The sequence below is a fragment of the Schistocerca serialis genome, chromosome 5 (assembly GCF_023864345.2).
Source record: "Schistocerca serialis cubense isolate TAMUIC-IGC-003099 chromosome 5, iqSchSeri2.2, whole genome shotgun sequence".
Classification (NCBI taxonomy): Eukaryota; Metazoa; Arthropoda; class Insecta; order Orthoptera; family Acrididae; genus Schistocerca; species Schistocerca serialis.
This window is the reverse complement of record NC_064642.1, coordinates 138,895,294-138,911,068: the sequence shown is the minus strand read 5'-3', so window position 1 is coordinate 138,911,068 and position 15,775 is coordinate 138,895,294. Positions and strand designations below refer to the sequence as shown.

At 41.3% G+C, this 15,775-nt stretch overlaps 1 protein-coding gene across 2 annotated transcripts in view; it reads right to left on the bottom strand.

Moving 5' to 3' along the window:
• Window positions 1-15,775, bottom strand: part of LOC126480805 (exocyst complex component 4) — a 241,833-nt gene that overhangs the window by 188,897 nt on the left and 37,161 nt on the right. For both annotated transcript variants that reach the window (XM_050104127.1, XM_050104126.1), the window contains exon 4: window positions 10,807-10,972. In XM_050104127.1, the coding sequence (XP_049960084.1) occupies window positions 10,807-10,972 (166 nt within the window). The remainder of the gene's footprint in view (window positions 1-10,806; window positions 10,973-15,775) is intronic.

The window sequence follows — 15,775 nt, the reverse complement described above, 5'->3', positions numbered from 1 at the left end:
ACTGGTCACTGAGGTAGAGTTCTGGTTGTAGACAGACAGCATGATGCAGACAGAAGTGTATAACTCATGTCTTGGCTGCTGAAAACCGGAAGCCATGAGTGACAGCCCAGGACTATGCCCTACAGTCAGTGTTCGACAACAGTCACAGTGAAGGAACAATAGTAAATACACAAATCATCAGCACACATGGAGGGTGACACCATAGGCCTTCACAGCTTCAGCTAGGCCATTGATAGCCACTAGAAAAAGGGTCACACACAATAAATAGCCCCTTGTATATGGGGTGTACTGTGGCAAGCATTAACATGAACCCAGAAAATAGGGTATGTCAAGAAGTTCCAGACAAAAATTAGGAGGGGGCCCTGGAGACTCCACTCACATAGGTTAACAAGGTTGTCATGAAACCATGTGGTGTCATAAGCCTTTGGCAAGTCAAAGACAACAGTGATAAGATGTTGATGTCAGGCAAAGTTGACCAGATAGCAGACTCCAGGCAGACCTAGTAGTCAGAACTAGAATGCCATTGATGAAAACCACCTTGTGACTTAGCCAAAAGAATCTGAGACTCAAAGTACCAACAAAGCCACCAGCACACGATATGTTCGAATAATTTGCAGAGTACATTAGTAAACTGTCAATCTCAAGGGGCGTTAACTTGATTTCAGTACCAAGATCTCACACTTTCTTGCCTCTGAAGTGGGACCTCATCTTTGCTCCACAAATGGTTGAAAATGGCAAGGACATGATGTTGGCAGACCAGCGATAGGCTTCTGATCATTTAGCTGTGGATGCAGTCTGACTCTGGCACTGTGCCGCAGCAAAGGTCTAGACACTGATGAATTCCCTCTCACCGAACGGAGCATTATATGGCTCTAGGCGATGAGTAGTGAAAGGTAACTGAATCTGCACCACCCACCATTTGAGGACATCTCCGCTTAGAGATGGGGGGGGTCCGCGTGGAGATGGGTGTGGGATCCGTTTGGAGATGGGGGGTCCGCGTGGAGAGGGTGGGGGGGGGTCCGCGTGGAGATGGGTAGGGGGGGGCCGCGTGGAGGTGGGTGGGCCGCGTGGAGGTGGGGGGGCCGCGTGGTGATGGGGGGGCCGCGTGGTGATGGGGGGGCCGCGTGGTGATGGGGGGGCCGCGTGGAGATGGGGGGGGGCTCGCGTGGTGATGGGGGGGTGCGTGGAGATGATGGGGGGGTGAGTGGGGATGATGGGGGGGTGCCGCGTGGAGATGGGGTGTGCCGCGTGGAGAGGGGGTGTGCCGCGTGGAGATGGGGGGACCGCGTGGAGATGGGGGACCGCGTGGAGATGGGGGGACCGCGTGGAGATGGGGGGACCGCGTGGAGATGGGGGGACCGCGTGGAGATGGGGGGACCGCGTGGAGATGGGGGGACCGCGTGGAGATGGGGGGACCGCTTGGAGATGGGGGGACCGCTTGGAGATGGGGGGGCCGCGTAGAGATGGGGGGGTCCGCGAGGAGATGGGGGGGTCCGCGAGGAGATGGGGGGGTCCGCGAGGAGATGGGGGGGTCCGCGAGGAGATGGGGGGGTCCGCGAGGAGATGGGGGGGTCCGCGAGGAGATGGGGGGGTCCGCGAGGAGATGGGGGGGTCCGCGAGGAGATGGGGGGGGTCCACGAGGAGATGGGGGGGGTCCACGTGGAGATGGGGGGGGTCCACGTGGAGTTGGGGTGGGGGGTCCGCGTGGAGTTGGGGGGGGGCCGCGTGGAGTTGGGGGGGGGTGTCCGCATGCTGTTGGGGAGGGGGGGGTCCGTGTGGTGGTGGGGGGGAGGCTGCATGGAGATGGGTGGGGATGGGGGGTTTACACCCCCCCCCCTCCCCTCCCACCTTGAACTACATATGAACCTTGCCAAGGTGGGGTTACTTGCGTGCCTCAACGATGCTATCAATACTGTAGAAACAATCATAACGGAGAGGCCAGACAAATGTGGTTCCTGAAAAACACAATAGCCTTTTCATTAGTTGCAGGGGACAACAATCTGGATGACTGACTGATCTGGCCTTGTAACATCTGCCAACTTGGCATTAATGTGTTGGTACTGCGAACAGCTGAAAGCTACAGGAAATTACAGTCATTACTTTTCCCAAGGACGTGCAGCTCTACTGTATGGTTAAATGATGATGGCATCCTTTTGGGCAACATATTTCGGAGGTAAAATAGTTGCTCATTTGTATGTCGATGCAGTGACTAATCAAAGGGATGCTGTCCCCAGTAAAAACAAAAATGGCTTTCTATGGGCCGGAGCATGATTCATTAATCGGGCAGGTAGGTTAGAAAATTTAGAATAGGAAATGGATATGTTGACGTTAGATAGAATGGGAATTAGGGAAGTCTGGTGGCAGTATGAATAGGAATTCAGGGCACGTCAGTTACAGGGTTATAAATACAAAATCAAATAGGGATAATGCAGGAGTAGGCCTAGAAATGAATAAAAAAAATAGGAATGTGAATAAGCTGCTCTAAACAGCATTATCATAGTCCAGATAGATAAGAGGCCAACATTCACCACAGTTGAACAAGTTTATGTGATGCCAACTAGGTCTGCAGATCAAGAAAAGTTTGAAATAAAAGTATGATAAGATAAAAGAAAGTATTCACACAGTTAAGAAAGAGGAAAATTAAGTTGTGATGGGTGACTGAAATTCGATAGTATGATAAGAAAGAGGATAAAAAACAGTAAGATAATATGGACTGGGGCAAAGGAATGAAAGAGGTACCTGCATGGCAGAATTCTGCACAGAGCACATTTTAATCAATGCAAGCACTTGGTTTAAGAATCGCGAAAAAGTATGTACATGTGGAAGACAGGTCGAGACACTGGAATGTTTCAGACTGATTATATAATGGTAAGACAAATTTTGAAACCAGAATTTAAACTGTAAGACATTTCTAGGGACAAATATGGACTCTGACAATAATTTATTGGTTATGAACTGTGGGTTAAAACTGAAGAAACTGCTAAAATGTAGGAAATTAACGAGACAGAACTTGGTTAAGTTGAAAGAATCGGGGCTTATTGAGAGTCTCAAAGGGAGCATTAGTCAACAACTGACGTAAACAGTGAAGGCAGCACAGGATCAAGTACATAAAAAGATGAAGCACAGCTCTTTCAGAACTGAATATTTTCTAGAAGAAGAAAAATTTTCTTTTGTGCTGTAATGCTGTTGGGTGACTTTTTAATGATTTTAGACGCAAGATTTATGTAAAAATATATACCCATTTTCAAAATAAAAATATGAACTCGTTTTTAAAACACACTTTGAACACTTGGCATCTTCTTATGGACTAAAATAACTAATTTTGACATATTCACTGTTGTAATAAACTGATCACTCAATAATTACCATGCAATACAACAGTAATAATAATATTAATTTATGTAGTGGAAAATAGGTAACCAAACACTTCTGTATATTCTGGCAGTCACAAGCTACTGACTAGCTGATATTTTTATAGTGAAACAAACAGTTGGCAGCACTTGTACATGATCACAAGATTGAACATTCACAAATACGTACATGTTGTTTCCACTGGGGAAAAATATTTCTGTTCCATCTAAGAGAGATAGAAAATTTAATGTACACAATTGTAACTAGTGGGTCTATGAGCCTAGTAGAAATCCTTGGACATCCCAAGAAATAGTGAATGTAATTGGTGAAAGGAGGAAAACATTAAAATACTGCAAATGAACCAGGTGAAAGGGAATACAGATGCCTAAAGCCTCAGAAAGTGTGAAATGGCTAAGTAGGAATGGCTAGTAGACAAATGTAAGTCTATAAAAGCAGGTATAATTATGGGAAAGAGAAGCAGCTGAATGAATAACAAGATGACGGAAAACTGTACAAAGCAAAGGAGGACAAGGTGAAAGAAAAAAGGGAAATGAACTTGAAGGCAATATCGTATGGAAGAGAAATTACACGAACATGAGATCAGAGATATGTTAATGCAAGAAGAATTTGGCATTGAACTATCCATTTCATAAGTCATGATTGCAAAATAGAGATATAAATTGGTTATAGAAGAATGGAAAAACAAGTAGATGCCAGCCTCAAGGAAGATGAATTAGAGTTTTGGAGAAATATAGGAAAACACAATCATACTGACCCTATAACTTATTCGAAAAGATCGGTTAAAGAAAGGCAAACATATGTTTGTGGTATTTGTAGACTCAGAGAAAGCTTTTGACAATGTCAACTGGAATACAATCTTTGAAATTCTGTTGGTAGCAGAGGTAAAATACAGAGAGCAAAAGGCTATTTACAACTTGTACAGAGACCAGATGGCAGTTATGAGTCGAAGGGCACGTAAAGGGACATTGGTTGAGAAGGCAGTGTCACATGATTATAGTCTATCCATGATACTATTCAATCTGTAAACTGAGTAAGCAGTAAAAGGGATCAAAGAAACATTTGTAGAAGGAACTGAAGTTCAGGGAGAGAAACAAAGGCTTTGATATTTGTTGACAACACTGTAATTCTGTCAGAGACAGCAAAGGACTTGGTAGAGCAGCTGAATAGTGGACAGTTTCATAAAATACGAATATAAGATGAACATCAACAAAAGCAAACCAAGGGTAATGTAATGTAGTTGAATTACATTACGTAGTGCCATGGGAATTAGATCAGGAAATGGGATACTGAAAGCAGAAGATGAGTTTTGCCATTTGGGCAGTAAAATAACAGAAGATGGCTAAAGTAAAGAGGAGATAAAATGTAGACTGGCAATGGCAAGGAAAACGTTCCTGAAAATACAAATTTAAATATTAGGAAGTCTTTTATGACAATATTTGTTTGGAGTATAGCTCCGTACAGAAGCAAAATGTGGATGATAAGCAGTTCAGACTAGGAGAGGAAATGAGACTTTGAAATTTGGTCTAAAAATGAATGCTGAGGATTAGATGGGTAGAGGAAGTACTGAACAGAATGGGAGATAGCAGAAATTTGTGACATAATTTGGCTAAAAGACAAGATCAGTTGATAGGACACATTCTGAGACATCACTGAATCATCAGCTTAGTAGTGGAATGAAGCAAGAATGGTAAAAATTGTAGAGGGAGACGAAAAGATGACTACAGTAGGCAGGTTCAAATGGATGTAGGTTGCAACAGTTATTTACAGATGAAGAGGCTTGTAGAGGATCAACGAGTGTGGACCACAACAACAACACATCATTGGTTGCTGAGGACCGAACATATCATCCAGACCTGAAACAATAGGAGGGATAGGTACTTTTGGATAAAATGGGTAAGCAACCCTGCAAGCCTCATTCATGGTGTGCTGATAAGATACAATGGCACCAGGTCGGGAAGAATACAGCAAAAAAGTGCTGTTGATGCAAAAAAAGCACTGTGCACTGCAGATTCTACAGTTATAAGTTGGTCTGTGTTAGACCAGAGTGACCAAAAGCCCAGAGTGACTGAAAGCCACTTCAAAATTGTGATAAATGTTTTCTGGGTTCCAGGCACCAACACATTCATCAGTTGACCATTCTTTGAAATAATGAACATACCCTTTTCATTAGTGAGAATGGTCAATAATTAGTAAAAATATGAGGGTCTTTTCCCAGTTTCCAGATAGGAATAATAATAATACCTTCTTGACATTAGGAGGGAACTTCCCTTTTTGTCAAATACGGTGTCACTGCTAATGTGTCACCAATATTATTATTATTATAGTGCATGATAGCAGGCTGAGTTAGTTATCTTGTGTTGGTTCATGTCATTTAGATTTTAGTGGAGGTGAGTTGGTGAGGGGATATTGGGACTAGCAGGTTGAACGAAATGGTCTTCTTGTTTGAAGTTAAGACAGTAATCGGAGTGCTAGGTACAGGAGAAGATAAAGGATATGCATGTGTTCATTTGTGATCAAGAATAAGTTGCTTTCCAATAAGATAGGTTTTGATTTAGCTCTGGTGTCTGAAGAATTTATTGTTCCAAATCTCTAAAGTAATGAGTGACTTGATATTTGAATATTTGGTAATTACTCCTCATGCATTAATACCCTATACAAGTCAAGTGTTTATGTTAACAACTCAGCAATTACCTGGACACCCATTAATTTTAGCTCATTTTACAACATCTCTCTCAATCTCCTTGGGTTAGTTACTTATAGTCTCCTTTCGGGATCTGACCTCCATTTTTTTCAATTTCACAGAAGTATGGATCATCTGCGGAAGGGTGTGCACAATATGTCTATTGTACAGTGTGATTCCCTGTACCTACTATTAGATGAATTTATATTCACACTTTCAATAAAGAGTGGCTGCCAATACTCTCACGGCTGCAGCCCCTTCATAACACACAGATCACACTGCTGATCCCTTAGCTGTAACCTCTCCATGTATGACAAGGAGTAGGCACCTGTCCAATGAGTGGCACAGGACTATGGGTAAAGGCTATTAAGCCACAAAGCCTTTGCTAAGGCAAGGTGGCAACCATAAGGAGAGCCTCTAACAGGAGTGACTCGCATCAGGGCAGATGATCCGCAATGAAACAAATCAAATTTATCAATACTGGTGGCTGTGCCAACACAGTTGTCTTAGCATTTAGAAAGTAAGATTTAAATAAAGGGTTTTGGAGATGAACAGTTTGCCCAGTTCTTGGTATGCTCCAGAACTGATGCTGAATCTTTTGCAACAATGAATCCACTGTTTTTCAATAAAACTATTCCATCACGAATTAATGGACAAAGAAATGTACACTGACCTAGAGCAGAGTGGAGCTTTCATCGTAGCTTGCAATGGAAAGGTTTTAACTAAGGAAGTTATGGTCTCGGTAATAGGTATGGTGTCAACCCCTATTTCCTCTTTGTGTGAGACGATTCAGATGATAGAGGTTTGGACACATGTTGTCCTACCATACTAATTGGGATATTTCTTGGATGAGTAGAAGGAAAATATGAGGGCAGATGTTGGGAACAATTCCCTACATGTGTAAATTGCCCAGAAAATCAACACCCTAATCCACCAACATGTTGAGTTTCCAACATGAAGACGAAAATCCACAAACATACAACCTAGAGCTGACTATCTATCAAATCAGCATGCTAAGAAAAAGTCTGAACAACTCCAAGCAATTAATATGACATCAAACTTTGCAAATGTTGTGTTAAAATAGACAAGTAGTGTAATGACAATGTTTCAGAACACCAACTCCTGGCACCAGTCACATGTCAATGCACGTACTTCAACCGGGGGAAATGGACATCAGTTCCCTTGACCCCTAAACTCACAGCACTGGCTGTAACCAACTGATCAACACTGTCGGAAATGTCTCATTGTCCTTTCACATCACTAGGGAAGTGGATGGATACTTGGCAAGGTGAGACCCCCCCCCCCCCCCCCCCCCCGTCCTAAGACTAACAGACAACAGTCTACCACCAACTACTGGCTGAAAGTCACAGCCCATGGATCACAGAAAGGAATGGTCCCATTCTGTCCCAGAGGTCAAGATAGGAAAATCCTCATGGGAACTTGGAAACTGAAACCTCACACGGAAAAAAAAATAAAAAATAAAAAAAAATTGAAAATTAAACATAATGCTGTGACACCACCCACAACCCCCCCAGGCCTCCCCTTCCCGAGAACAAGCCTATGGGTAGTGATGATGAACCACACATTGAGGTTGAGCACACCAGAACAGCAAAGTAGTTCATACTCCCATTTCCCCTTCGCTGCTTTCTCAGTTCACAATCTGATGTTCCTGCAATGGAATTGTAACAGCTACCTTCACTATCTGGCCAAATTCCATCAATTAATGGCTACTTTGGCGTGGCACTCCAGAACACAGTCCTCAGAAATCTAACTCCCTACTATTAAAAATTATGAATCCTATAGTAAAAATCAAACATTGGTAACTTCAGGTTGGAATATCAACAATGTAAGAAAAGATAGATTGCTACTTATCATAAAGATGACACGTTAAGTTGCAGACAGGGACAATTAGAAGACAGTTACACATTAGCTTTTGGCCACAACCTTCATCAGGAAAAGAAACACACACACACACACACACACACACACACACACACACACACACACACATATTCATTCACACAAGCAAGCACACCTCACGCCCAAATGCCCAACATCTCTGGCAGCTCAGACCATTGACAACTGTCTGTGGTCCCAGTCAGATAGAATCTTTTTACGATCACTGGTCTCACAATGTGTTACATGTCTGAGAGTGGCAAACCAGTCCTCGTAAACACGTTTGTAAGTCTGCATCCTTGTAAACACTTTTGAGAGTCTGCACTGATACACCAAGATTTCAGGCAACTTCATTTATGGTGTGGTCATTGATACATCCAAACATAATAGCTTGCTTGTGTGAACGAATGAGCTAAAGTTTAAGTATCCTTTAATTGTGCCTGTCAGCACCTTCTATATTTACGGTAAGTAGCAATCTATCTTTTCCTTAGACTGTTGAAATCCTATAGTAAAAGTCACATTAACACTGAGAGGACATCTGGAGAGCCTGAATGCTCATACACCCACAGACTTTCAGTGAGCAGGTGCAACTAAACATTGCATTAGAAGCTGTAGCTGTTTGTGTCCATCCATTAGGGTAATAGTATGTAACATCTGTCTACCCCCACACAGATGCAACTCATATCACAAGCTGTGGAACTAGTGAAAGAGCTGCCTCCACCCTGCATCTGGCATGGGGCAGCAAAAAGAGACCTAGCAGGGTACAAGTAATACAGCTAATAAATGCAGAAGTGAAAGTCTGCCTACTAAACACAGAACTATAACACAATTCAGCCTTAGATATTGTAAACTGCAGTCTGAGCATGTCACCCTTGATCCAGTACACTGTCGATGACGACCTCCTCTGGGATAGTGACTACTTGCCTCTCACTCTTTCTTTCTCAAATTGCCAAACAATGGAATACACTGCTCCATGTTGGTTGCTTCAGAAAGCCAACTAGTAAGCTTTCACCTCCAATCTTCTTTTGAAGCCAGTCAGAGATGAATACTGAAGTTGTAGCACAAGAAACTATTGACACAATCATACATGCTGCAGAATCAATACCCTATTCCTCAAGGCCCCTCCCCCTTCTCCCCTCTGGCAGAATCCCAAGCCCCAGTGGTCTGAAAAAATAGCTGCAGCTGTCAGACAGCATAGACAGTCATTGCAAAAACTCAACTCCATCCTTCTACAGAACATTTAACAGATTTCAAGAGACTTTAAGCTAAGGCAAAGTTTTTAATAAAAAGCGGAATGTAGAAAGTAATGGAAACATTATGTATCATCTACAAGTGCCCCACGCCCCACTGTCTCAAGTATGGACTATCCTACATAGCAAATGCAACCAGCAACTGCACACAGTAGTTTTTGGCATCTCCCTCAATGGTGATAAACATACTCAAGCCACGGGCATTGCTCAATGTTTCAAGGCAAACTTCGCTGAAGTGTCTGTATGCAGTTACTACCAGCCCAGTTCCCTCACCGGGAAATACCTGATACAACAAAACTACTTATTTTTCCATCTGCAAGGCCTCAAATCATACAATGTTCCATTTAATGAATTGGAGCAGCATTTTCGAAGGGTGTGAAAACACAGATCCAGGATCTGACAAAAACCACATTCAAATGAAGGGTAGCTGTGCAAAAGGGTAGCAGCTGTGCAGAGGGGTAGCAGCCATGGAGAGGGGTCAAGTGTAGACACGTAGTTGTGTAGAAGTGGAGCTTAGAGTGGGAGTTGGGTGGAAAGTTGCAGTGGAGAGAGGGGGAGGCAGGGGGATGAGGAAGTGTTAAAAGGGATATGTGGGAGGAGGACGGTCAGAGAAAGAGAGACTGGAAGTAGGACGAGGAGTGGTGGGGAAAGGGGTAGTCAGGGAGGGTTAACTATGGACAGGTCTTTGGATTAAATTTATATTTGTCAACCTAAGGCCTAGGCCCTACAGCAAGTATGTTGCCCCACCCCTTTAACATGAGGAAACTCCACACTGGTAACATCTTTAATATTTTATTGTTTTTGTTTTTACAGTAATGTGTAAGACTTCTGAAGCTCAGAAGGAATAAGATACTATGACTCATTCCAAAAATGTAGTGTGAGAGATAGTACAGCTTCTACTGTCAGGTGAAGAACTGATAACCTTTTCTGAAAAATTTGATTTTTTATTACTGATAATTTTTCTTGAAAAATTTGATTTTTTATTGCAGAATACATTTCAGTATGAGCTACAGATATTCATGACAAAAGTTAAGAGAAAAATTAAATTTTTGCATGATATAACAAAAGAAGAAACATGATATATAAGTATTATGTTAGTTATAGGTTATTCTTGCAAATTCACAGTCTATAGTCCATCTCAGGGAAGGTCTTTTATTGTAAGCTATAAAAACATTTATTTGTGACAAGGGAGGCAATTTATAAAACCTCTAAGCCATTACGTTGAGTGACATCATATGAAACATTAAGAAGACTGTTCCATGTGGCTCACTGGCATAAAAGACACTTTTCATAATGTAATTTGAGAGTCCTTGATGAATATGGTTTACAAAGACAAAGTTTGTTAATATCAGCAGTGAAATTTATCATTAAAATACACACAATATGCGTAAAATGTTTCTTGCCAAAGCTCAAGCACAGCTTCTCCATCACAAGCCTGCTACAATATTGGACATCATTGGTGCAACCCATTCCAGTTTCGCCCGACTGTCAATGAAAATAACGCAGCGCGAGGCAGTGTGTTTTACATCTCAGTGCATCCCTGCCCAGCTACGATCTGTTCAGTGTGTGACACACAGTACAAACACAGCAAAACTCATTTCAACATACCTCCTTCTTGGCCTGTAGTTCCATCCTGACTTCACGAAGAGCCTCAACACCTTCCAAGTCACCTTCTCCCATAGAAAGAGCAGAAACCAAAAGCCTGGTTGCATGCAGGTAATGTTTCTTTGACAAATGCATTTCCAGCTTTGAAGGAACCTCCCGAAGCTGATCACTAGGAATAAGCACAAAATGTTAGCAGTAATATAAGCCCAAATGTAATAGTGGAAAACAAGAGGATGAATGAAATACACTGATTGCTTCAAATCGAGCATTATCAGTGTGACCTTTCTTGGAGTACTTTTGCTGCAATTCACTCCCATCCACAACAAAGTATTTACATTCCACAGAAATCAATTTAACTTTTCTTTATCTGTACATTCACTTTTCTTCCCTTTAACAGCTCAGCCCCACCTACAGAGTCTTTTTCCATAGTCTTTCCTACTACCCAATATTGCTCTGCTCTCAATGACAGTATTCATCCATTTATCTTATTCAGAATTGTCTCCATATCTTCAACTGCAGTTACACCTCAAATTAAGATTCTACACAGTTATTCTCTCAAAACAAACTATGAAATTTCCAAAGTCTTTTCAGAATACCACCTGGGTATTCATTTCAAATTCTGAAATATCCTGTATTAATTTTTTTATCATCCCATGGGATTATCTGAATCAACTATACTTGTTCAGAAAATGAGTTATATTGTCCACAGCAAGCCAATAAAAAACAAAACAACGTGAAACAAATGAAGTCTTCCTGCAGTACATAAACATGATCAATACATCAGAGGAAAGGACTTAAACTACCGTGAGGAACTCCTGTACAGAAGAGAGCATGTCACATGGAATCCACACTATGTGTATTTAAATGTGTCAGGTTGAAAACTCCTCTGTTTTTCTGTATTAAAATGGAATTGCAGAATGAAGTACATCTTCTGTAAGTACTACGCAAGTGCAAACTGTTATTATGTCTGGTCTTTACTGACTGAATGTGTTGATAATGTCTTCTAAAATCATACCTGAAAGTATTTTAACTGGAATGGCATAACTAGAATTCTGAAATGACTGAACAGTCACAACCTTAAGTTCATGAACATTTACAAAAGACTGCTCTGATAGCCCCAATGTTGGCTAAGAATATCTTCTGTGAAAACACAAACCATAGTATGATACCTCAGAGTATGACAGCATAGAATGTAACAAAGAAAACAAGCAAGTTACTGCACACATGATGCTAGCATATTGCACCTATGACGCCAGCTGTGAAGGTGTTTCTAACATAATATTGAAATACAGTATTCTGACGATTTGATAGGAATGCCCTTAAGCTCTCTATGTTGCCAATCAATGACTCAGGACATTTCAGACAGGCTTAAATATGCTGCAATGACCCCCACTTTTTTTCAAGTGACCTATGATAGAATATTGGCACATTTATCTGAGCAGAGCTAGTTAGCTGGCTCTCCATTAGGCATTTGTAAAGAATTCTGCATAGAAAAAAGAATACAACATCTACATCTACACACACACTCCACAAGCCATAAATGGTGTGAAGGGAAAACGACTTTCTATATACCACTGTAGAGCTCAAATTTCTCTTATTTTGTCTTCGTACTCTTTACACAAAATGTACATTGGTGGCAGTATAATAGTTCTGCAGTCAGCTGCAAATACCAGTTCTCTAAATTTTCTAAATGCCTTTTTGCGAAAAGAATGTTTCTTTCTTCCAGGGAACCCCATTTGAGTTCATGAATCACTTCTGTTTTACTCATGTTGATTGAATCTCCCAGTAACAAATCCAGCAGTAGGCATCTGATTGCTTTGACCTCTCACTTTAATACAACCTAGTGGGAGTCCCAAACACTAAAGTAGTAATCAAGAATGGGCCATGAGCTACACTTCCCTGTAACCTTCCCCTCACAATGAAGTCGCCCATTTGCCTCTCTTACTACAATGCTTAAGTGCTCATTACATTTCATATCAGTTTGTCATGTTATGCCTAGGCATTTAATTAATGTGACTTTGTCAAGAAACACACCACTACTACTGTATTCGAACATTACAGAATTGTTTTTAAATAATGGAGACTCCAAGTGGAAGTATAAAAGTGTAGGAAAAGACAGATTGCTACTTACCACAAAGACAAGACACTTACACAAAGCTTTCTGCCACAGCTTTCATCAGCAAACAAAAAACAGAGAAACACACACCATTCATGCACACAAGCAAGCATACCTCATGCACACATTACTGCCAACTCCAGCAGCTCAGGCCACAATGCAATTATCATATGGAATGGAAGCAGCAATCTGGAGGGACAGGAAAGGGGAAGGGACAGTAGCCTATGGGTGGGAGAACAGAGGAACACTGTTTGACAGGGTGTGCAGGGACTAGAATGCCAACAAGTGAAGCGTCAGGAGGTTGTGGGTCAAGGGGCTGGGGCCACCCTCTGCTGCAACCATTGAACTGTGGATTTTTTTCTTCTCCCCCCCCCCCCCCTTGGTATTACTACCAACCAGCTGTCCACCATGATCAACAGCCACCACCAAACTGTGTCCAAGAGCAGTAGACTAACCTGTAGCACAAAATACAGCTAGCTGAGTGTATCATGCTTGATTTCAATGGCTGCTTCATTACTCCAGCTATCTGGCTCCCCCTATCCACCAGTAGCCTTCGTAAACTGCACAGATGGGAGTTATCCTTACAACACATTCTCCACTCCCAAAATTATCCCGGCCTCAACCTACAGTAACATACCGTCCTCCACCCATCAGTTTTCACCCTCTGTTCTATCATCTCCCCCTCATTCTTGTCTCCCAGCCTCTTTGTTTGCCACCCCCTGCCAACACACCTGCTGATCTTTTCCTGCTCCTCTCCTTTTCACTGGTCCCCCCACAGCATCCCTCTGTCCCCCCACAAGTACACTACTATACCTTCTCCTTCCTTGCCCCCTTCAGACTGCTGCTGCCATCCGATGTGATAATTGCATTCTGGTCTGAGCTGCTGGAGTAGGCAGTCAGGTACACGTGATGTGTGCTTGCTTTTGTGTATGAATGGTGTATGTTTCTCTGTTTCTCTGTTTCTCTTTTGCTGGTGAAAGCTGTTGCCGAAAGCTTTGTGTAAGTGTATTTTAATGGTGCCTGTCTCCAACTTAACGTGTCTTCTTTATATGGTATGCAGGACTGTATCTTTTCCTAAAGGATTCTTTTTCTATTCATCGCCATTAACTTATATTTTTCTACATTCAGAGAAGCTGCCATTCATCACACCAAATAGAAATTCTGTCTGTCATTGTTACCTTTCCACTGTCATTCAACAACAATATTTTCTTGTACACTACAGTGTCATCAGCAAACGGTTTCAGACTGCAGCTCACCTTATCTGTCAGATGATTTATGTACACAGGGAACAAGAACAGTCCCGTAACACTCCCTTGGTGCACTTATGATGATATTCTTGTCCCTAATGAACACTCACCATCAAGGACAACATACTGGGTTCTATTATTTAAGAAATCTTTGAGCCTATCACATACCTAGTAACCTATTTTGTATGCTCGTGCTTTCCTTAATAGTTTGCAGTGGTGCACTGTGTCAAATGTTTTCTGGAAATCTAGGAAATTGGAATCTGCCTGTTGCCTTTCATCCAAAGTTCACAAAATATCATGCGAGACATTAACATGTATCTCGAATTCAAATACTGGCTGTCTAATGACCAGGATAGGAAATTTCAAAAACTACAGGAGATTCAACATAGTAGGCCTAATATTGCAGTACCAAAAAGTGAGTTCGCATTCCTTCCAAAGACTAGTAATCTGACAAACATTATTTTTTACCAAAAGGAAAAAAAATGTTGTACAAGGCCTCATTCTATAACACTCAGCAGGAACCATCACAACAGAAATTCAATGAACTGATTTCTCATTCAATTTCAGCCCTAGATGGGAATTTACTTCCTACAGACAATAGAGTAATAGGAAAATACTTGACTGTTACCAATGTTGCTACTCATCCACTTCTTCTAGGCATACAGAAAACATTACTTTACGGAAAATAAATAAAATATGCAAGGACAATGGAGCCCTTATCATACAGGCAGACAAATCAATGTCTGCTATAATCATATGACGATATGGTTAAACAGTTTATTGGGGTAAACAACACAGGAAGAAAGTAGATACGACCAAACTGCACAGTAGATTGCTAGCATTAACGAAACAATGAAGGACAAAAAAATCTTTTACAGTACATTCCAAAAAAAGATCAATTATTCCTGTGAATTCCATAAAGCTGGACAAAGATAATTTTCCTATCTGTCATATAATGTATGCCAGAAATGGGCCTGGATATCATTTGAGTTGCTATTGTTAGATCATTTAAATAAGATTTTCAAACACCTGCTGAATTTTAAAATTTCCCATAGAGATGACCTCATTAAAACACTTTCTAGCCTTTTCATCCCTGAAGACAATTCGCTGGTATCCTTTGACATAAAGAAAATGCACTCCGGCATTCCGACTGAACAGTTGTATCAAATAATAAGTAAGAATCTTTTTAAGCACAACAAAAGATCCTGGGACAAAATCAATGAAGCCCTACAGTTCTTCAACCTAATTTTTAGTTATAATTATTTCAAGTTCAGAGATACCACATACATACAGAAACAGGCTCTCACAATGGATCCTCCATTATCCTTCTGCCTTCCAATGTATTGATGACTACATTCGAACATAATATGACATAAAATTTTAAACTATATTCCAAAAAAAAAAAAAAAAAAAAAAAAAAAATAGTGATTTGAGCAACATATAATGATGACATTACTCTATCATAGAGACACTCTTTTCAGAAATATAATAATATTTTGGAGGACTTAAACAGAATACTACACAGTATGCTTTAACATGTGAGTTTCAGACCATGCAATTGATAGCAGCCTCAAATGGTTATGATAACGTTTTTGTATGTAACATTAAT